The 22669-nt window shown below is 39.9% G+C and overlaps 1 protein-coding gene across 1 annotated transcript in view; it reads right to left on the bottom strand.

Moving 5' to 3' along the window:
* RNF150 (ring finger protein 150) overlaps positions 1–22669 on the bottom strand; it is a 117610-nt gene that overhangs the window by 20679 nt on the left and 74262 nt on the right. Inside the window, exons 3-6 of the mRNA XM_030271910.4 lie at positions 22368–22439; positions 21912–21994; positions 15575–15671; positions 9685–9895 (exon numbers count right to left, since the gene is read on the bottom strand). Coding sequence (XP_030127770.3) covers positions 9685–9895; positions 15575–15671; positions 21912–21994; positions 22368–22439 — 463 coding nt within the window. The remainder of the gene's footprint in view (positions 1–9684; positions 9896–15574; positions 15672–21911; positions 21995–22367; positions 22440–22669) is intronic.

Here is a 22669-nt window from a genome sequence, read left to right as displayed (position 1 = left end):
TTTTAAGTTTTTACAAGGGAAGTGGTCTTGTATTTTTCAGTCACAATCAAGCAAAAACTGAAGGATTAATTTAGGAATAAAAAAGAGACAGAAGGAATTACTGCAAACATATGTAATTGTTTCTGCCCTGTGGAATATACATTTATAGTGGTTTAATTTTTGAGGGTAAACAACTAAAACCACAACTTTTCTCCCAAAGCTTTCCTCCAAAACTGTTTCCTTGGAAGTGCACTCTTAGGCTTCAGGTTTCTCCACAGATGGAAGGATGCTCCATCTCCCAGAACAGGTTGGTAGAGCGTAATTTTTCTAAAATTTCCTTCTTTAGGGCTATTTTGGTCTTACAGATTGACAGGTACTCATCCACAGAAAGTTAATTTGCTGGTGCCTTTTCAAAATGCAATTACAGGGAAGTAATGAAGTTTAGCAACACCTTAGTTGAATTCAATATCCTGAGCACTCGGGGGCAAAATCTGAAGTCAGGTTTCTCAAGTATATGTGACACACCACATTTGGTGGCTGTCTCCCAAAGAAACCTTAGCAGCTGAAAACACTTTTATAATAACACTATGTTATTTAATTACCTGTGCAAGGAACTGGCAGATTTTAAACCCCCTTTGTGTGACTTTTTTCCCCCACTGAGATGCTACAATTTAATAAATTTAATAAAGCTATTTCAGCTAAGTGCTTTTCATATTCTGACTTTGCCAGCGGCACCCTTATTCTATACATTTTCTGTGTTCTTTTCCTGTAGGAGCATTTTTTTTCATTGTCTTATAGCACTATGCTACCTAGAGAGCAGAAAACAGAGCAAAAATTCACAGAGATCTCCAGGTAAGTTGTTTTGCACAACATGTATATTAATTCATGGCTTAATTATTGCCACCCAACAGAGCCTATGTTCTTGCCTACTCCCTGAGTGCCTCAGATATGTTAACATGAGTTACAATGAACAGAACAGTCAAATGTATTGGCATTTGCAAAAGGCAGTCACAATAAAAAGCCAATTTAGGTGGATATTCATTAATGCAACACCCTGCTGAGTACAGCCTGAATATATCCCCCAGGATATCAGCCTTGCCACTGAAGTGGCAAAGATGGCATCTAGCTGGGCAAGAATATATCCACATGGGTCCTACTTTCAGCATCCCTAAATGGGAGGGCTTATGCACCCCTGCCATTCCCAGGCTCTCGGGCAGGAGAAAATCCTCTAACGTGCATGCCAGAAGTTGGATATTTCCTATTGGATATTGGGCTTGACTTGTTACCTCCTTCTCTTCCAATCATTCCTATTTTCTAAAAACACTCATAGGCTAGTTTCCCTATCTGGCCTATCAGTCTCAAACATCAGTTTCAGGCACTATCTTCACTTAGAATTGCCCACATCCAGAGCAACAGAAGGTCTAACAGAAGGGACTAAGAATTTAGTGAGAACTCTCACTTCTAGGTGAAGTGGCCAGGTTACTGTTGCAACCCTGGAGGATCCCTGAAGCACCCTAATTTCTGCAGGGCTTGGAGGAAAGCAGGAAAGGATGAACAAATGAGTAGAATTGCACTATTATTTTATGAGAAAACACCACTGATGATATTTGTTTGTTTGTTTTTGTTTTGTTGAGACTGAAATCGTAGGGTGTTAGAGACTATGTGAAAGTTTGAGCTGTTGCCCCTACAGGAGACTGGAGAAAATCTAGAGCAGAGCAGTTCCGGATGCATCTTGCAGGCAAACATCTCCTGTAAGATTGTTTTTCTACCTTACAAAAAGCTATCACATAGGTACATGCACAGTCCCACTCCCTTTCACTTGATCTCTTCTAAATGCAACTCTCTCATGTTTTTTGAGAAACCAGAAACGAAGAACTACAGGTGTAAACATGAACAAGATCCTTTAAAATCTTATGAGAAACCAGTCAGCTTCCTTGAGCAAATTATTCTCTTGCACGTTCACGGGCTCACAGCCTGGATGAATAAGGTGAAAAACATTATGTGGGATGTTTTTCCACATAATGACTGGAAACATTTTATCAGCAGAGCTCTTGCCTGACTTCTTTCATTTGAATTACCTTCACTATGGAGCACTAAGGCAAATGGACACTCATGAAGCAATGCAGCCAGAACAAAATACATGCAAGCAAAATCAAGAGTGACTGCTGCAAAAATGCCACTACTTTCTGAGTGCCTTCTGTAGCCTCTGGTTTTTACCCTCCAAGAGGCACAGCTGCCTTTTTATTGTCTTTTTTTTTCCCACTAAATTTACAAGACGAGTTTGCTTGCTGTGAGCTGCTCTTACCTGTGAGGTTTCTGGAAGTGGGTCCATATATCTGTGTATGTACTGACTGATTCAGCACAGCCTGACCCTGGCAGGGGTCTCTGAGGTCTGCACAGTATAGGTGAGCATTACTTTTGCCTTGCCTATCCAGAGGCACCCTGGAGTCCTCCCTTCCTCTGTCTGCCTTACTGTAGAACTACTGCTCTGCCATACTTCTTATTTTCAGGTGCTGATCCAAGCTGGATCCTTTTGTCACCCATTTGGTTTTGTTTCTGAATTGGTAAGAAAAAGATTCAGAATCAGAGAAGCACGTTATATCTTAAACAACACTTCCTGATGATTTCAGTGGAGGCTTTTGTGTAAAAACTGATGAGAATAAAAACTCCACAGACATTACAAGTGTAAATAATCAAGTCGATTGTATGCAAGATACTGAACATCTCTTGCAAGGTAAGGCTTTTATTGTCAAGTATAAATCAAAGAGATTAGCTAGTATGAAGTCATCTGGTCTCTCTGCGTTTCAGATTTGTATTTTACACTACATTGTCAATTTTGCTTTAGAGCTTTCTTGTTCAGTGTTTTATCCAGATATCTGCTAAAGACATTGGAATATAGAGAAAGATAACAAGCTGTGTTATCAGTGGTGCCGGTCATCAGCTCCTCTTTTTCCCTGCACACATGCAATGCACATTCAGAGCAACTGGGAATGATGCATCTAAGGACACACTTCTGCACCAACACAGTGTGGTGCCTGGACTCTGACTGCACACCAGGAGCCCACTAAAGTCACTCTATCTCTCTCCTCCTCATCTGGGCAGAGTAGAGAAAATACAACAAAAGGCAAGTGGGTTGAGCTAAGGACAGGGAGAGATTGCCACCAATTACCATCAGATGCAAAATGGACTCGTCTTGGGTGAAAAAGAATTTAATTTATTGCCAATCAAATCAGAGTAGGGTAAGGAGAAATAAATCTTAAAACTCCTTCCCTCAACTTCTCCCTTCTTTCTGGGCTTAATTCTCTCGCTGTTTTTCCCCTAGCAGCATAGGGAAGTGGGGGTTGTGGTCAGTTCATTACATTTCCTCTGCCACTCCTTCCTTGTCAGGGGGAGGACTCCTCGTACTCTTCCCCTGCTCCAACATGGGGACACTCCCATTGGAGACAGGCCTCCAGACTTCTCTAATGTAAGTCCTTTCCACAGGCACAGTTCTTCACTAGCTTCTCCAGCATGGGTCTCTTCCATGGGGTGTAGTCCTGAAAATATAGGCTGCTCCAGCATCCTGGAGCTAGCTGGCACTGGCTCCACTGGACAACAAGGAAGTCTCTGGCAGCTTCTGACAGAAGCCACCCATGTAGCCACCCTGCTACCAAAACCTTCTCAAGCAAACCAAATACCAACACTCTTTACAGGAGCACTTTTCCTTCCTTAGTTTCATTGTCAGAGACAATAAATCCCTTAAGTCTCTTGCATTACCTGAACATTAATAAAATGCTTGTGTACTCAGATATGAGCATTCAAATGAGATTTGAAGCTTCATCCTTTTTTTACCTAGGTGTCTATTATGATTTTTGAGCAAAATAGACAGCTGTGTAGGGCCCAGTTGTGATGGAGGTAGTGTGCTTGCTTTTGGGAATAGTGTTGTGAAAGCTGGCTTCTATGTCCCTCTCTTCTCTTGTGCTCCACATTTCTTTCTTCCTATTGTACTGGCACAACAACTTCTGGATTAGAAAACTAATCCAAAAGAAACAAAACCACCAGGAAGAAATGGGTTGGCTTCTGGACCGGGCTTCCAAGGCAGCTACACAACATAAAAGCAACATGGAGGCAGGAATGTAATTTGAGACAGACAGAGGCAATCCAGGGACCGTCATAGACTTCAAATGTACAGTCCGACTTAAAAAATGGAGCTTCCACTACTGAAAGTGAACACTTTCTTCTAAATCTCTTCCTAGACTCAAATATTAAGCAACCTTCATGGCATCTGCAGCCTTTTTGGGATCTAGGTCAGTCCAGACAGCTGTGAGTGCTTTCCATGCCCTCTGACTGAGCCATATTACAGCTCAGCCGGGACAAAGGACCTTATTGGTCTCTTGTCTTCATCCTTGCTCTGTACACAGTGTCAACGGACACAGAAGATGTGAAACAGAAAACAAACAAATAAATTAGAATTTAAATTTCCTCCTTGATTCACAGCAGTTTTGTACACCCCTTTTTACAATTTTCCATGCCAAAACACTTTGCATTTCGCTTCTCAACATATGGAAAGGAGGAGCAGTTTTATAACAGAAAAACTTCCCTGTCCATTCAGAGGCTGGCAGGAGTCTTGTAGGTGTATGTGATAATCCAGAGTACATTTTTAGTGCCAGCTATGCTTCACTTGATGACTTTTTCAAACCACCAGTGCTATATTGGCATCCCAAAACAATCTAGGAACTTAGCTCATGGGAAGTTTTGGTCCATGACAATTATTTAGTGCAATATCCTCACAAGAGCCACCAGAACTTACATCACACAGCAGGCACATGGGACCCAATCTGCTCAGTCTTTAACTAGGTCCCATCAGAATTCTCTCTCTGGGACAGTATTAGGACTTGCTAATGCAAGTGTTAATAATGTGCTGTATTAACTAGTATCTAGAGAGTTTTTCCACCTTTTCCTCCCTCTTTACATTCCACCTATAAAACCCCACTATTCATAGCAAGGAGGAACAGTCAAGTGGTTACAAGACAACAGTGGATTATATTCTTATCATGCATTTTCATCCAGTTCCAAAGGCTGACTATTCTTCACAAAGGCATTTTAGACATATATAGATCAAAATAATTACTTGAAAAGTTATATTAATAGATTTAATGAAGAGCAGTGAAGAGCTATCAGAGAGATTTAAAAGGGTCTTAACTGTCATGATGAGCTGTACATTGGGAGGGTTTTATGGAAAGAACAAAATGAGAGACAGAAAGGAACTACTGATATTGTATAGACTGTCCACACTGTTGTACAGTGTGCCAAACTCTGTGGACTTTGCAGGTAATATGACACCTTGGGGGAAAGTTTGTGGTTTTTCACACTAAAAGTCCTGCTCATGTGTTCAGTAGAATTATTTACAGACCTTCCTCCAGCTACAGAGATAGTACCAGTGGGATTTCTGAGGCCCTATGTGGTGGGATGAGACAGCCCACTGAATGGAATAGAAAAGCTTGTCTAAATTGAAAACCAGGAAATATTTACAAAGAGATGGCAAAGACAGTGCACATTATTTACTGCAGAAATTAGTAAGTGCTTGAGGGAGATAAATGACCATGGATGCTCTAGAAGAATAAAATCTAATAACTACTTTTCACCTGCCAGTGTTACTATGCCTTTAGAATACCTAGATGTTACTTTCCCAGAAAACAATCTTTTTAAAACATATAAATCCCAGCTGAGCCTGACCCAAAGAATATTGCAATGGTGTCCTAACATCTCAGATCCACCCTCTGAAGCTGGTGTAGCTCAAAGCTCCTTCAAGTTCAGATCTTAGCCAAGTCCAGCTCACACTCACATCATATGTAGAGCAGGAAATTCCACCAGCACTGACATTTCTAAAAATGCTAGCATTTTGCATAACTCACTACTAAAAATTAGGTGCCACAGATTGCTATGATGCATTATTGTAGAAAAAGATCCTTAGGCTGTCATCTGTCATATGCTCTGGAGAGGTGAAAAAGTCAGAGCAGTAAACTCAGCTGAGATGAACTCTTACGTATTTCACACTATTTCCCCCTATTCACTCCCGCCCCCCTTTTTTTTTTCCCCAAAACTACAGTTTTTCATTTTTTTCCATCAATGCCTTTTCAGCCACCTGTTACAGAAATTACAACATGCTATCCCAGGATCCTACACATATCTCACCACAGACAGCAAACAATCATTAGGACTAAACACTGAACAGACTTTGGGCTGTGGATATGCCCAAGAGACTTGATGAAGGCTTGGATCTTGCTAAAAAGGCAGCTGAGAGAAACTGCTAGGCCATTTTTAAGTGCTCAGTGCTGCTCAACAGGAGCTTCTTGGTTTAGCAAGGAACTCTAGGGCTTAGTCCCATCCAGATGTTCATAATATACTACATTTCCAAGGGTTCCACAGATATCAGAAGCATGGGGAGCAAAAGGGAGGGAGAGAAGGCGAGATGTCTGCTGAGCATACACACAGACATAAGAAGAAAAGCACTGGCTGAGTTTCAGAAATTAAAATCTGACCCCACTGAAGTAAGCAGGTTTGCCATCATGGAGACAGAATTTTACCCAATATGAACAGTATTCTGGGAATACTCTCTCTCCAGACACACTGAGGGAGGTCTTCTGGCTCTGAATAATCGCTGGAAACACAGGATGGGAAATTAAACCCAAACCAAGACAACAATACCAGAATGATTAATCGACAGACAAAAAAATAATGTAACAACAATGAAGTGAAAAGCGTTGCAGAAGTGGGTGGAAAGAAGGTGGCAAGTCCTTTACCTCCTGGACCACTGAACTTTAAGGAGCAAGGGAGGATGCAAGGACTTGTGATGCTGGGTACAGTAGGCCACATCAAGGCTGCACTGGAGTCTTGGAGTCTACACAGATTCAATACCAAGGAAAAAAAAACTTGTAGTGCATATTCAGCCTTGGAGTAGGCTCACATCAGTAATGCTATATTAGCAACTTCAGCAAAGATTCCTAGGAGCAATCAGTGCCATCACTTACAAATTCCCAGGCAGGCTAGTTCACAGAAAGGGCACACTCAGCAAGCTCTGTGGTTGTGTAACTGAGCATTCTGGATATGGGAAATACAATAAACACACACCATGCCTAAAAAGTTCCATCTACTCTGACAGCTATGACCCAGTTATTTGGCCTACAGTTGCCCTCTGATTTAGTTAGCATTTGTATTCACACCACAACTATATATAAGGTCCTGGATGTTCCCTGTTCACTGCCTTAAGAGTTCAGGTTGCCTGCTATGCCAGGTTCTACCTTTCAGACTCCCTGAGCCCTCCAAATTTACTTGAGGCAACTAGAGAGTCAAATTCCCATAACTGCTGTAACTCAGGTTGCCTAACTCCCAATCAAAGACCTCTTCTTTGCTGCAACTCTGCTGCAAAAAGGGACTAAGTGACTTTTCTGGGAACTACTGCAAAATGCACCACACTGGATATGGTGATGACAGCAGGGAAACTTGCACATTCATCACTGACAAATATTCAAATACTGCATTTCCCTTTAGATGAGAAATCCAGATGAAGATTCATGTCTTCATGTCAATGATGAATGAATGACAGCAGCTAACTAAGTAGTAAAGCAGATTTCCCTGAGTGTCTGTGTGACAAGCACAGCATAGGCAGGGATACATTCGCTTTTGGAAGATCTCAAAGTGCTTTGAGCTTTCCTCAGGCCTTCCTTCCTCTCAAAGCCACTGGAAAGGCTGGCTTCCCCACCCACACCTCTGACAGCGTGAGGTTTACAGCCTTCAATCTGCCAGTTTTCTCTCCCTGCTCTCTTCTCTTGCTCTCTCTCATATAACCAGAATTATAAAAAGGAACAAAGCTCTTTTCACAGTCCTTCCCTGGGCCTGGCCAGTCTCTTCAGGAGATGATCTCCTGATGCTCCATAGTTTGCTGTCTGTGTGCCTGGTCTTGGTGCAAGTTCCTTGTCTGTGGGCTCTGCTGCCAGCCCTCAGGATTGTCCAGTCTTCAGGTCTATGGTCCAATATTATCAAAGGTAAGGGGGAAAATGGAGGATAAGGTGGAAAACAAAGGGCACCAAGGCAAAATCAGGCATCTTTTTAGCCTTGAAGTATTCTGCTGGCTCTGAGAAATCTTTTCACCCAGTTACTTTACTTAGCTGGCAACTTAGAAAATCAATTAAAAATGTGTTTGGTCCTTCTGCAAACTCTTGAAACAAATCTTGAGGAAAGAGAGTGCCTGGAGAGCTACCGAGCTCTTTGCCCCCTGGCACCCTCAACACCATTGTTACGCCTGGTGAGAAACCAGAAGAGCTGCTTCTCAGCCTGACAAGATCCTGGGATGAAAAGCACAGACTGCTCCCCATGCTGAGCTTGGGACCAGGCTGCTGGCTTTTCCCAGCATGTGTCATGCAGCTGTGTGTATAAGGGGCACCCCCCATCCCTGCTCCCCAGCCTGACAGCGTGGATCTTGCAGAGAACTGTGGGGCAAGGATCATTATCCATGAGAGGATCTACTTGCTTCTGGAGTGCTAAAGGGCAGAGCAGAGACCAGCATTTCGCCCAGTCTCTATTACACTGTGGTGCCACCTTTCCTTTGTTTTTAAAATCAGCCTTAAATGCATTTAAAAACAATTACTGGAAGGAACAAAATCCCATCTTGTTCTGAACAGCTCTTGCCAGCACTCAAGGAGACTTGAGAAAACGGAATGTCCCCAGCTGGCAGGCTAGCCATGGAAGATGGCTGGGTTTATAACATTGCCACTCACTCCTTGCTGGATCCAGAACTTAGACCATAAAAGGACCAAACCTGAAACCTGAAACCCACAAAACAGAATGTAAAAATCTGGGCCACCAGTATCTAAGGTCACAAATTTACTTTCTAGAAGTTATTTTCACTTTCATGACATGGCATGACAACATGAGAGAAAATGGGATTATCAAGTCTCTCCACAGAGTAGATAGAGTAATGTAAAAGCATTTCAGCCTAGTGTCATCATGTCTCTCCTACCTATTACACCTAATATTATTACTTACCTCCTTTTTCATGCTCAGGCCCATAGCAGTACCTAGAAACCACTGAAAATGTATATATGTATATTTTTTTCCAGAACCTACACAATCTCTATACACAAAACTGTATTTTATGACATTCTTCTACCTCTCTTCAAGTGTATCTGATAATTTTCTATAATAGTCTCGTCAATATACCGTTATCAACCACATAAGTATCTTCTACTGATCTGCTATTTTGCCTAAAAATATGAATTTTAGACTAGCACAGTCCTCACTCAAAACAGCTGACAAGAATCCTTTTAAACTGTCAGAAACAGATTTTTGACAGAGAACATAATTTTTAGGAACAGAGAGACATGCAGACGTTTTGAGGATTACTTGCTCAAATGGTACCACTTACACACCTTACACAAGTGAAAACTAAAGACACTGAAAACATGTAAGGTTCTCCTTTTCTTTGTACAAATCATCAGTGTTGTTTAACTGCACTCAGACTTTCAAGTACAGGAACTCTGACCATCAGCCCAGTACAGCAGAACACATGATAATTAAATTTACTTACCCTGTAGATTCCTTCAGGCCTTAAAATAAGGCTATTGCTCCAATGAAAAGCCCTCAAAGGCTGCTCACTAGAGATAGGTTTGTGGTTGGAGTTTCTAGACATTTATTTCAGTGCAAATCCTGCCAGAAATTGGAACTTACTGCTTGTTGTGAAGTTACCCTCGCCAGCCTGGGGAAAGGAGCCTACGTCTTGGATGACTTGCAGCACTCCCACGGGCCGGGCCGGGGGATCCAGGGCCACGGAGCTTTCGTTCACAGTAATGTCACTGGCTCCTGTGATCTGGTTGGTCGGTGGTCCTCCTATGGATGCTTCTAAGTCTGGAGGTATATCATCCATGCAATCTGCATTTGGCTAATGGGAAGAAAAAGGAAAAAATCGAGCTCCTACCTGATAAAAAGATTCAACTTACTTCTTACCTCTTTGTCAGATTTTTTGGCTTTATTTCAGTATTGAAAATGACAACATAAAATGAATAAACACATGGTGTTTGTCTTCATGTACGTAAAACTCAATACAATCTGTTGGAAGAGAGACCCAAAGTATGCCATGGAAATACTGAGTATTAAACTGTGTCACCTACAATTGCTAAACATTCTTATTTATACTTTTAAAAAGGTTTGGGAATGTGCATATTAAAAAATAATTCACTTATTGGTATGATCTGCTCAACATAGGCAGATGGCTGAATCAGACCACAAATGTAAACAGAGACAGGAGCTGAAGGGGAACAATTATATTTAAAAATAATTATTATTTTTTTCAAATATACATTTTACAGAGCCAGTATCTGAGCTTACAGGGAAAAGAATTCAATAAGAACTGCCTGCGGGTGCATCTATGCGTGTGGTGCAAAACTAGAAGCTAAAACTGTTTATAAGACAAGTCTCTAAACAGCAAAAGATCATCTTTGCTAATACTGTATTTTCTACAAAACACAATTATGAGAAAAGAAACAAGTAGACAATAATGGGAAACTGAAGAGAATTTCTTGATTCACAGTTTTTCTTGCTATGTGATGCAAGACCAGTGACAGAGAGACATAGCAAGACTGAGCTGCAATATGCAGGGGCCTTGTTAAATTAGGAAATGTTAATTTGTTTCCATTTATCTTTATTCTCCAGGAACCAGACAGCTAGTCTGGATCAGTCATTTAGGTTTCCTGTAACTTCAGGGGTTTGAGACATTTTTGCTATGTGATTAATCCCTTAGCCCTAGGTATGAATTTCTCCCTCTGCTCAGCACTAACCAGAGACAGGGCTTACACTGGTAGGCTGAAAACTCAACATTCAAATGGCCAGTGTCAGAGGAGGTGTACTCTGTTTGGTGGATCTGATTTTTTTTTCTATCCTTAGTTGTCTCACATGCCAAGGCACTTTGGAAAATCTCACTATCTGCTTATCTCCACAGCAGGCATGAAGAAACTAAGCAAAATATGATACAGCAAAGGCTTAAAGAGAGATTTAACTTTAAGCACATGAGAAATCGCCTTGAATTCAAGTACTGAAGGTTACCATATGTTTACTTTTTTTTTTTTTTTTTTTTCCCAGAATCAGGAACTTAGCATGTTTTCTCTTTTTTAACACATTCCCTGTCGGATTGTTGTCACTTCTTAAGTATTTTTCTCACAAGTGTTCCTAATGAAAAAGACAGGCAATTTAAGCAGTCTTGTACCCACAAACTGAAGTTTGGAATGAAAACTAGAACTATTGTTGTCTGGCTCCAATCTAATCCACAAGCAGCAAGAATGCCTCAGATTTGGGATAAAAAAAGGCACATTCAGCTATACCAGGTGTTAATGAAATTCACTGAATCTGTACTTTTTCAAGTGAAGTACCAATCACTTATCTGTAGGACAGAGAGCCAAAATTGTCCCTTAGATCTATTACTCTTTCACTCTCTCTTAGCTATTATAAAAGAATGTTTTCAGAATTTAATTTTTAATTTATTTCATATTTGATGGCAGTGTATATTAAAAACAAAAGGCCTGTTTTCCTTTCTCCTACAGGCAAAATTATTTCAATTTTTCAGGGGACTGGTAGTCTGTTCTTTGCTCTGATTCCAGTTATTCCTAGAATGGGGTTCTATCACAAACTTTTAAACCTTCTAAAGAGGGGGATTATAATTAAAAGTAAAACCAAACATTAAAGATGAAAAAAAAATATTACTTGATATAATTAATCTCTTTACTCCTGAATAATTTTAATTATTAAAAATGCCCCAAATGAAGCAGCATGCTATAAAACTATTTATATTAAATACTGATCAGAAAAAAAAAACCCCAAACCATTATGGCTTTGGCAACCAGAGTGACCCAGATACAGTTCTAAGTTTAATTATATTGGTTTCACTTGTGCCCTGCATGTAAGTGCTTTGAGAGCACAATTCCACTAAAGTCAAGGGAAAGCTTTGTATTGACTTCAGAGGGTTTGGCTAAGGCTCTTAGTTAATAGCTTCAAGTCATACAATCTGCTGCCAAAAATGCAGCTGACTGCATATCCAGCAGATGTTTGCAGGAAAAAGGGAAAAGCAGAGGGAAACTATTTACGTGATATGATTGTCCCAATAGCAATGTAGCTCTTTGAAAGACACTTTCAGTGGTAATCCATTTCAAATATTGCAGGCGTAGTCTGAGCTGGATTTGCCAGCAAAGAGTGGAAGAGGTCAGGCCAACCATATGCTGATAGATCGTTAATAATCTTCTGGAGCTGCAGAGTGGAGAGAAGTGGAGGTGTTGGGGTGCTCAGCAACTGTGAAAATGAGTGCAGGAGTTTTGGTGCCTCATGGCTGCCTGGGGAATCTCAGTTTAGGGTAGATAATATTTGAAGTCTCTATTACAAGCTAACTGCAGAGTTTAATTGTGAATTGAATTGAAACATTTTGATATTTGGGGTTTAACCAATCCTTTCCTGGAAAATACAAAGTCTTCCAGCTAAATAAAGCACACTATAGCCACAGACTCACAAGCCAGGTCTTTAATAACAACCATAGGACAAAAATGCAGCTGGCAGGAAAAAATCCCCCATAGCCTGTCTATGGTAAGATCTCCTCATTCCTCCCATTGTAAAAGCCTGCAAAAGGGCTTTGGCAAATTTGTACCCAAATCTCCCATCAGAGGCTGATGCCTGCCTAAGGCTTTTTTCTTTTTTTGTGTGTGGAAATTTCAGCTAAGAGAGCTCAGTGAGACTCAAGAATGTGGTTAGGAAATGACATTTTGCTTTATCCGCTCTACAGAAATCTTTGCCACCTCTCACTGAGAAGCCGTAGAACTTCATAGGTTCTTTGAGGGCAACATCTTTTCCCCCAGCAGCCTATGGACATCTGGCTAAGTGATGAGTCTCTAAAAACAGTAGTTCATGTGTGCTGGTGGCTTTTTTGGCTCATGGGAGGACCAGAAATCACACCTTAGCAATGATGTCCACCCTGGGCTGTCCTCAGCTGGTGCTAGGCAGTGAGAGGGATGAGGACAATATGATTTCTGTGCAGGTGGAAAACAGGTCCTAGGAGCTGAGCAGGAGCTCAAAAGGACACAGGCTGGGCAGGAGGGGTTATGCAGAGGAGAAGGAGGAGATAGCACAAGGTAGGAAAAGAATGAACAGGAGCTGAGGTGTATTTCAGAAAGAGAAGGTAGAAAAAAAAGAGGAAGAGCAGCAACTGATAGCAGTATAGGAATTTTTAACCCTCAAGCTACCAGATGATCTTATACCTTCACTTCCTTTGCTGTAAACCAGAGGAAACGTGACACATAGGCTACCATCTACTCCAATTTCTCATGGACAGCAGCTCCTACTACAAGTCACTTTGGGGAATAAGACTCTCCCTTCATGAACATATCCAATGATCCATGTACCCCAACATGCTTCATCCAAGAGATGAAGAGAGCTGTTTTCAGCTTGTTGTCTTAGAACAACCTACAGGAAATTTTTACATAAATTCATACAATAAAATCCCCTTAAAAAAAACTTTGCTAGTGTAACATTAAAATCCAAGTGCTCAAGTGCTTTATTTTTAGTGTTAAGACAGACCAACACTGAAGCTGATTTGGAAATCTTAGTTTGAACCAGTTACAGCAGCATCTTTAATTACATGCTTGGTACAATTATTTCCAAAGAAGCTCCAAGCAGAAAGCTCTCAGTGAGGAGAGCAGGATAGATCCCTGTTCTCCTGTACTGTGCAGCAGAGGAAAGGGAGCTATGAGAAGGGAAACAGTCATTGAGGAAATGTAATGGTGTTTCAATTATTCCTGGCAATTATTTCTACAGAGCTGTTCATAGGCAGTGAAATCCAGCCATGTAAATCAAAAATTTTACACATGGCCTCTGGGCATGTGTTTTGTTCCACTAGCTGTACCCAGACTCAAACAGCCTGTGGACATGCTTAGCCTTCAGCAGCAGCCAGTGAAGCCAGTGAGAGCCATGTCCTGGATGTAAATTCTAACAGCACTAAACTTTCTGGAGAGTCTTTAACATCTCACTGCAGGCCTCCAGAACGCATGGCTCTGGTTTGCCTATATCCCCTGATTATGAAGGACAAAGAACACATTAATGAAGTGCTTGGACAAAAATGTGAAGGGGCCAGTGTGAGAGCAGAAATGGTGTGGTGCTGTCAGATGCACAGGGAAGCCATGGAACAATACATTGGGTAGGGAGAAGAGGTGTCAGAACCCTGTGTAACTGCTCATGGCAGGCCTGTGAGCTCAAATAGAACCTGGGGAAATACTTCTGAATTTAAGTCTAGGTGCAGAGATACTGAATGGCAGAGCTAGCCTTCATTTGGGCTTGTCATCTTAAGCACTGATTTAACAGTTGCATCACCTCTAAATATATTAAAGACAATATACATGTTTAGCAGAAAAAGTAGCCAAAGTGTTTTGATGCATTACCCTAGCTACAATGCCCTCCTTCATTTTGCATGTTTTCAGTTTGGATTATATTAGGTTTATTAACGTATCAGCCTGCAACCTGCTTCCTTGTCTCCATGAAACTGATTTCTCTGAGGATGGCTATATCAGCTCCCCGATATGTTCACGTGAGCTATTTTACTTTATATAGCTCTTTCAAATATGAGCTGGTGCATCACTGACTGTGCATGGGGGGCTCTTTACAGCACCTGGCAATGCATCAGCTGGAGGTGTTTTGGTATTGAACATCACAAGCCTTGCACAGTGGAGGAGAGTGACTCCCTCCCTCCTAGTGAAGCTCTGTGATAGCTCCAGTTGGCAGACAGTGTATGGCAGACAAGACATACATTAGCTGAATGCAAGCACGCGACTTAAAAAGATCAATTACTTTGGCAGTTTCTAACCACATTTGAATGCTCCAAATAACAAAAAGCTTAATAATTTTTTGTATGCGATGTGCTCCACCACAAGCTTAATAACTGGGAGAAATGGCCCTTAGCTGGAATTAGGAATACAGACCTTGCTTCAGATAGACTTTAAGAGAAATCTGACAGAAAAAGGACTTGCTTCCCCAGAATGAGTTATTGTCCTTGGTGAGTGTAGCAAAGAAAATTTTATTTGCAGACTTCCTGCTTTCAGATTTGAAGCAAGGACACGATAGTCCTGAAATCTATGTGAAAAATTCTATAAATCCACCAAAACACCAGTGAACAACCTTCTGCTTCACCAAGCAGGCAGCCACAGACACACAAATCCCAACACCCAACCAACGCCCATACAGACACTCTTCCTTGCTAATACGAGTGGGGTGCAGGACAGAGGTAGATAATAATTAATTGAGGTTATACTCATTATCAGAGGTTAATACTAATCAATTATATGATAATTATATATATTATATATATCTATTGTATATATATTATATACAATTACATTATAATTACATATATTATAAGGATCAATTATATGATAATCTATAATAAAAATTTATTATAATTATATTATATTATATTATAATATTCAATAATATGGCAAAAAGAGTAAGATGGGAACAGACAGACAAAGGCTAGGGATATACTCAGGTGGCTGGTGTTTCCCTTCTGCCCTGATGGGCTGCTCTGCAAAGTGCTTACCGGAATCCCTAGAGCTTTTAGAATATTCATTTTACACATCGGGCAGGTACGATGGTCTAGCAGCCAGGGGTCTACACAGGACTTGTGGAAAAGATGCCTGCAATGAAAACCAGGATATCTTAATTCAAATGCACCACAGCACAATTTGCCACTTAGTGCCAGATGATTCTGAATTATTTTAAGTGAGAGTATTTCAACTGGTGCAGTTTGTGACCTCTTCAAGGACTGCAGAACTAGGTTCTACACACAAGGCTAAAATGATTCCTGCAGCAACTCAAGCACATGTGCACATTTCAATGTGTTTGGAATAGAAGACGTAGATATTTAGAGACTTAGAGAAAATATACAAAATTCATTAGCAAACCCAATATTCTTTAAATGTTAAAGGCTGCCAGTAAACAAAAGCTGCTTGCTGGAAAAGGTAAAAATCATGTTAGTTTTTCTTAATAGTTCTACAGACAAACCTGATTACATGTCATTTAAATGTGAAGACATTGAGGGTCTAGTATTTTTCAGGATAGCGGAATAAAGAAATAAATTGAATTAAAAAAAAAGATACTTTTCATTTAAACAGAAAAAACAGTACAATGCTTTTATAAATATTCTCTCTGACTTCTCCGCTCTTTAGAAGCTGCCCATCAGAGAGAGCTCCTACACAATTCCCTGAAGGAATTGTTGTTAATCCTGTTCTGAGTCTGAAGTGACCACCAAGCAACTACCTGAGCCCTGTAGCTACTGGGCACTGCTTTTCCTAGACATTAATCAGGTGGAGCAACTGAACGTTTTTTGTTTAGCTTTGCCTTTAACAAACTGATAATGACTGTAGAGATCTTTAATGTGTGTATGGCAGACTGTATTTTCTCTCTCGAGCATATTCTGTTACTGGGAATATTAGGAAACATTTCTTCACCCAAAGGGTGGTCAGGCATTGAAACAGGCTGCCCACAGAAGTGGCATCTGGAGGTATTTTATGAGGTGTGGATGTGGCACTTGAGGACACCCTTTAGTGGTGGGCTTGGCAGTGCTGGGTCTATTGTTAGACTTGAAATACCTAAATATCCATAAGATCCTAAGGCTCAGCCTGGAGCACGGCACATACCAGTCTCTACAAGGAAATGCAATCTCTGAGAAAGCCAGAGTCACCTAATGTACCAAAGTCACTCTAAATATTTAACTGCTACTTACTGAGCTGAATGGGTCAGCAGATGCATTGTATCACTACACGGCAAATTATTGCCTTCCTGTGCTTTGCATCACTTTATACAACTATGAGAAAGGGCCAACATATTCTTGGAAGTTCGAGCTAGTCTAATTATATCAGTTAGCTGGGGTATCAAATCTCATTTGATCCTGTATGTCAACAGGATTAATCAAATGAAGCATTGTGATATTTGAAGTTTAAGCCACTACTTTACTAACCTTACTGAAGTTCACAGCTGTACTTCCAAACACAACCTGACCTAATGGATAGCAACAAATGAACCAGATTTTGGTCTCTGTCCTGCTTAACATTTCCTTCCTTCTATCTTAGGAGGGTTGTGTTTAGCACATCATCAGACAAGAATTCTGAATAGGTGAAAGCATAAAGATACACATTCTTAGGCATGTGTAATTTTACATTTGGAAGTCTAACCAAAAGATTTTCTTGAGTTTGTTAATTCAATGTTAAGTCATGATGTCTTACCTTTCAGCTACATGAAATAATACTGAAATTCTTGTTAGTGATTGGTTTTCTTTATTAAGAAATTAATTATATAATCAAATTCATAAATATGCATATTGGCAGACATCTGAAGCACATTTGCGCCAAAATAATCAGGCCCATTTACAAAACCTGAGATATTTATTAATCTATCAGAAAACAAAACAGATTTCCAAAATCTGTTTCCAATAAAAATTACATAGTTTGCACCAAGATGTTTTACCATAGACCAGAAAATCCCCTTTCGTTTTCAAGCTCTTTCAAAGCCTTTCCAGCTTTGACAGCCTCAGTCAAACTGGGGTTCATATCAGAGAATTTCATGTTTGCTCATCATCAAAAGCTTGGAACACTTTCATGCCTTAAAGACTTTAATCTGAAATTCAATGTTTCTAAAGTTGGCTTCAAAAACAATATTCTAAAATAAATACTAACAATGACAAGTAATTTAAAAACAGGACAGGTCTTGTCACTTTACACATCTCAATACTAATTTAGCACAGTGTATTATGACTCCATTAATTTCAGATTTAATATGTAATTTAATAATCAGAGGGAACTTGATTATTTGACAGAAATCCACAGAATAATGGAATGCTACTGAAAATCAGATAAAGAGTTGTCTTTTGTACTGCATTATACAATTAGAGCTTTTATAATATCTGTTTTGAACATGTAAACATGTGCAAGCAAGGTGGCAAGCTTTGCAGATTTGGATTTGAATGTTTATTAGGTATAGCACTATGTACATGCTTATGGCATTCAACATACTGTCAATTGTTTTATGTTCCAAATTCAAGCAAAAGAAGGGTCAGCATAAAGTAAAACAAGAGCAACTGCAGTATTTCACTGTCACATGGTAAGACAAAGATGTAAAAATATCAACTGCAACAAAAATCCCTCCCTTTGCAGTTCTGACTGATGCAAGTTTTAAACCGAAGGAGAGGATAGAGCCATCATGGGTGATTTCAGAAGTAATGACCCATACAGGAAGACAGTAAGACCATGTTTCAAGCTCAGGCTCAGGATATGGCTTTGGCAATCAAAGTCAAAGCTAGAAAAAAATACAGGTTTTTTTTCCCTATTGTGTGCAACCACATTCATTGCAAAATGATGTTGATTTGGACAGGTTGAAAAGTTTCTCAAAAGAACTGCAATTGATTCGTTGACAGAGAGGAAGGCGAGATGTTGTCACAACCTCATACAAAAAGATTTTCATAAGGGAAAGGAAACAACTGTTCTCTACCTCTCCCAGGGATAAGAAGCACAATGATGTTGTTTAAACTGCAGCAAGTGAGATCCAGGTTACACAATAAGAAAAGCTGTGCCACAGTCAGGGTAACAAAGCATTGCAATAAATTATCAAGCGGTTTGCAGTCTTCATCCCGGGAGACTGCAGAGTGTGTTGGAAAAAGCTGCCAAGAATGACACATGCGTGCCAGTGCCTCTGTGCTTTTCCAGAGGTGGTGGCCTCCTGGGATCCCTCCTGCACTCTCCTGTGACTGCACATTGCTGTGCAAAGCTCACAGAGCACAAAGGAAAAGAACCTCAAAGTCCCAGAGCATTCAATTTACTATTATCTAAAGAGCACTTCACACTTTTTAACCAGACATTACATTACTTTAGTTTAAAATGTATTTATGTTTTTTTTAGAGATGCAATTTTAATAATACAAGAAAAAAAAAAATCATGTTGCACTCAGCCCAAAATAATAATAACAATAATAGTAATAGTAATAATAATGATGGTGATGATTTCAGTACAACTATTCTAAAGTGTTCAGCTTGCCAATAATTTTGAGAGGCTTTTTTTCCAGATTAAGGGAAACTATTCTCCTTCCACCTTTCACTCCTAGCCTCATCTATGCAGAAAGAGAGCTACATCCCTAATAACCCTAAATAAGAGCATCAGTTGCCTGGATTAGACCTAGGTCTGAAGTAAAGGATTTAGAATTTTTGTGAGAGACTGAGTAGCACTGTAGTATTCAACAAGAAGGTTTGATATTTTGGGAGGCACATATGCAGTATTATTTACTTCTGAGGAGGACAAAAGAAGATGAAGGTAAGAGGAAGGAATCAAAGGGAAGAATGTCTGTGACAAAATAATTTTCACAGCAAGCTAATAAAAAGAAAAAGCAGGAGTGAAAATTCTCTGTTTCACTGGAGTGAAGGTTCAGGAGAAAAGAACAAGCTGGAATGAAGTCAGAGAATGTGTTTATTGGTGAAAGAAATGAAACAGCAAAAAAAAAAAAAAAAAAAGAACCTACGAGGCACTTAGCAGAGATAAGGCTGAAAGAAATGTCTTGCCTCTCTGTAGAAGTTTAGTAAAGTTTAGAAGTTTAGTAAAAGGCACACACTGGGAACAGCAGGACCAGTACCTTCTCCAAAGCTAGAGCAGAAAAGGCAATGTTGTTTTGGAACTGGAGATGGAAGACAAGCAGAATGAAGTAGGGCTGTGGCAAGAGATGTCACTGCAGGAAGAATAAACTTGGTTGCATTTGATTTTGTGTCAGTGCCCTTAAAGACAACTTCAGAGATGTTTGCTACCGTTAAACTTAAAACCGGCTGCAAGTCAACACTTTTTACTTTTACCAAGTGTCATTCCTTATTTATTTAATACACTTTGTAGAGTGAAGTTTATTACTACAGTCAGTTGTGGGAGCTGCCTGATGAAGACAGAGAGGAAGAAGCACAAGTGCACTTGGAATTCTCCTCTGAGCTTTCCAGAGTGAGGTACATGAAAACAGCATCCAGAGCCAGCAGAAAAGAGAGGACATTTGGGAAAACAGCCCAAGTCCTAGTAAGCATGACTTTTTGACTTCAGAGCTCATCCACTGCTATACTGGAGGCTTAATGAGGTTCCCATGTTAGAAAATGCACACGGCTTAACTGAGGATGCTGGAGCAGGAAAACTACAGAGTCTGTGCGTCTTTATCAAGATATAACACACTCCTACTTGCTTCACAGAAACAGAAATTAATCCACTTTCCTTTTTGTTTTGGATGAGGAGATGAGTTTGAAAACAGCAGAAGGAATCATGAGTACCATTTCATGTTTCAGAAGTTCAAACCCGTGCAAGTATGTAAAACACTGCCCTTGCAGTTTGTGTAGCCAGGGTCGGTGAAATAGCTGCTTGAGAAAGATCTTTGAGTTTTTATAATTCCACACTGCTGAGGTTCAAACTGTGGGTATTTTACAAGACAGTTCTGCTACTGCTACCCTTTTAGCATGAGTCATTTTCTGGGTGACCTTTTAAGTCAGCCAAGAACTAAACACCACCTGTTAACTCTGTGTTTCCTATTCACTCTGCTCAACGCAATGCTGTGGGTAACAAAGGCTCATTGAATTATGAGGTGGGACACAAGTGAAAGCTAAAGCTTAGACATCTATTTAAGCTGTTGTAGATATACCTGAAATGTATAAAACACTGCCTATCTCAATCATGCAAAATTTCCAAGCTTTATTCTGCTTCTGTGCAAACAGGATTGATGCCATACCAAGGTCCACATTTTCTGGTAATTTCTCATTTTTCCATATATCTGCTTCATGAAGTGATGTGTTTCTGTCTGCTTATAGGAAAAAAAAAAAAAAAAAAAAGAGTTCACATAGAATTTGTCATTGTGGGAGATTTACAGTAGGACAAATTTATGATTAATCTGTTGCTTTGTGTTAGCCATTTAGTGATGGCAGTAAACAGATTCAATGAATCACATGAACTAACAGAAATGGACAGCTTGTAATAGTCAAATATCTACTAGGGTAAAACATAGCAGGAAAATAAAAAAGTATTTCTGTTTCTCAAGCCAGTGAACATGACTCAGGAGAAGCAAGAAGTTCTAGTGAAAAAAATAAAATCTCTGCTCTATATGTGCAGCACTTCATATCTGTATTTCTATGGAAATGAAACCCTTGCTGTTGCTTTCCTAGGGGCAACTGATCCTAGGAAATTTCCTAAGAATTTGATTTCCTTAGAGAAACCCTCCATTAGGTAACACTTCACAAATGACCATACAATAGCACAAAGATGGATACAGCTGTTAAGAGTGGCTAGAGGCTGCACTCCTGTGTCACATCACTGTGAGTTGATGTGCTGCATAGGGCATCTTCACATGAGGTGTGTTTTACTTGCTACATCTCTTTCTATGGCTGGGGATTTTTTCTGACAAAAGTCATCTTTTTCTCAGGCCCAGGATAACAAAAGAAGTAGCTCAATGGGGAGCAGGAGCCTGCTCTATCCCTGGCTGCTGTGGCCAGGACTCACCTTCAAGTCAGAGGCAAATTCTCCTAAGGCATTTATTCTAATTAAAAAAAACAAAAACAAAAACAAAAAACAATGATGAAAACAGATGAATCAAAATTTTAGTTTAAAAATCCTACTGAAGACTTTCTTATAGGCTCAGGTCGGAAAAAAATTCTGACTACCATACTAAACCCTCAGGGTCTCACCACCATCACTAGTTTCATTTCATGTTGAATAAAGAGGCATTTCAGATATCTTTACCAACAGATTTGGAATAGGCCAAAATAATAAACTCACCCTTCCCTCCCCAGTTTCTCAGGTAATCTCATCAGTGTGAAAATGAGGGCAGAGACTGTCTTGAAGTAGAGATTATTAGAGCTAAAAGCACATTCAATTTACCTGCAAGGCAATATCCTGACAACATCATTGGGCTTGTAGCCTTCGATACAAACAGCACAGTTATCAAAGTCTGGCTCAGTCTCCTACAGGAAAGAGAATATTCATCATATTCATTTTTTATTTTGTTAGCTAATCTCTTCATACAAGAGCCTACGTGACAAAGTAAAACAGTCACTGAGGCAGATTATAAATCCAGTAATGCATTTCAAAACCAGCAAGTCAGATTTTCTGACATGTTTCCAGCTGGAAACTTGCACTGGGAAGCATGCAGATTCAGTTAGTATGTTTTAACTTCCAGAATTTTCTGCATCTTGAACTAAATCACCCTCTCCCCCACCTGAAGGACACAGCAGTTAAATAAGCAAATGGCATTTCTGTTCTGCCTCATTGTCCCAGAGGTCTGAAGGAATCCTCAACACAGCCTTTAATTTAGTAACAAGCATTTTGAAAAATTACCTTGTCACCTTTCCTGATCGTCCTGACTTGCAGCTTGCTGATTGCTTTCTTCGCAGCATCTCCAAGCCGCCTCTGCAATACAGAATTTGCTCTTAAGCAAAGATCATCTCTTCATGCAGAAATCAAAACTTTTTCTCCCTAGGCTTCTTAATAATTTTAAATACACATGTAACAGGATAATGTATAAATATAAACATAATAATTAATAAAAAGGGGACAGTAGGTGTGCTACACTGCAGCAGTGCCTACCAGTGTAGGTAACAAGTCCATTATTTGGTTATCCTACTTCCTCCCTCTCTTTT

Source organism: Taeniopygia guttata, chromosome 4 (genome assembly GCF_048771995.1).
Source record: "Taeniopygia guttata chromosome 4, bTaeGut7.mat, whole genome shotgun sequence".
NCBI lineage: Eukaryota > Metazoa > Chordata > Aves > Passeriformes > Estrildidae > Taeniopygia > Taeniopygia guttata.
Note: the sequence above shows the minus strand (reverse complement) of the source record. Positions and strands in the feature narration are given on the sequence as shown.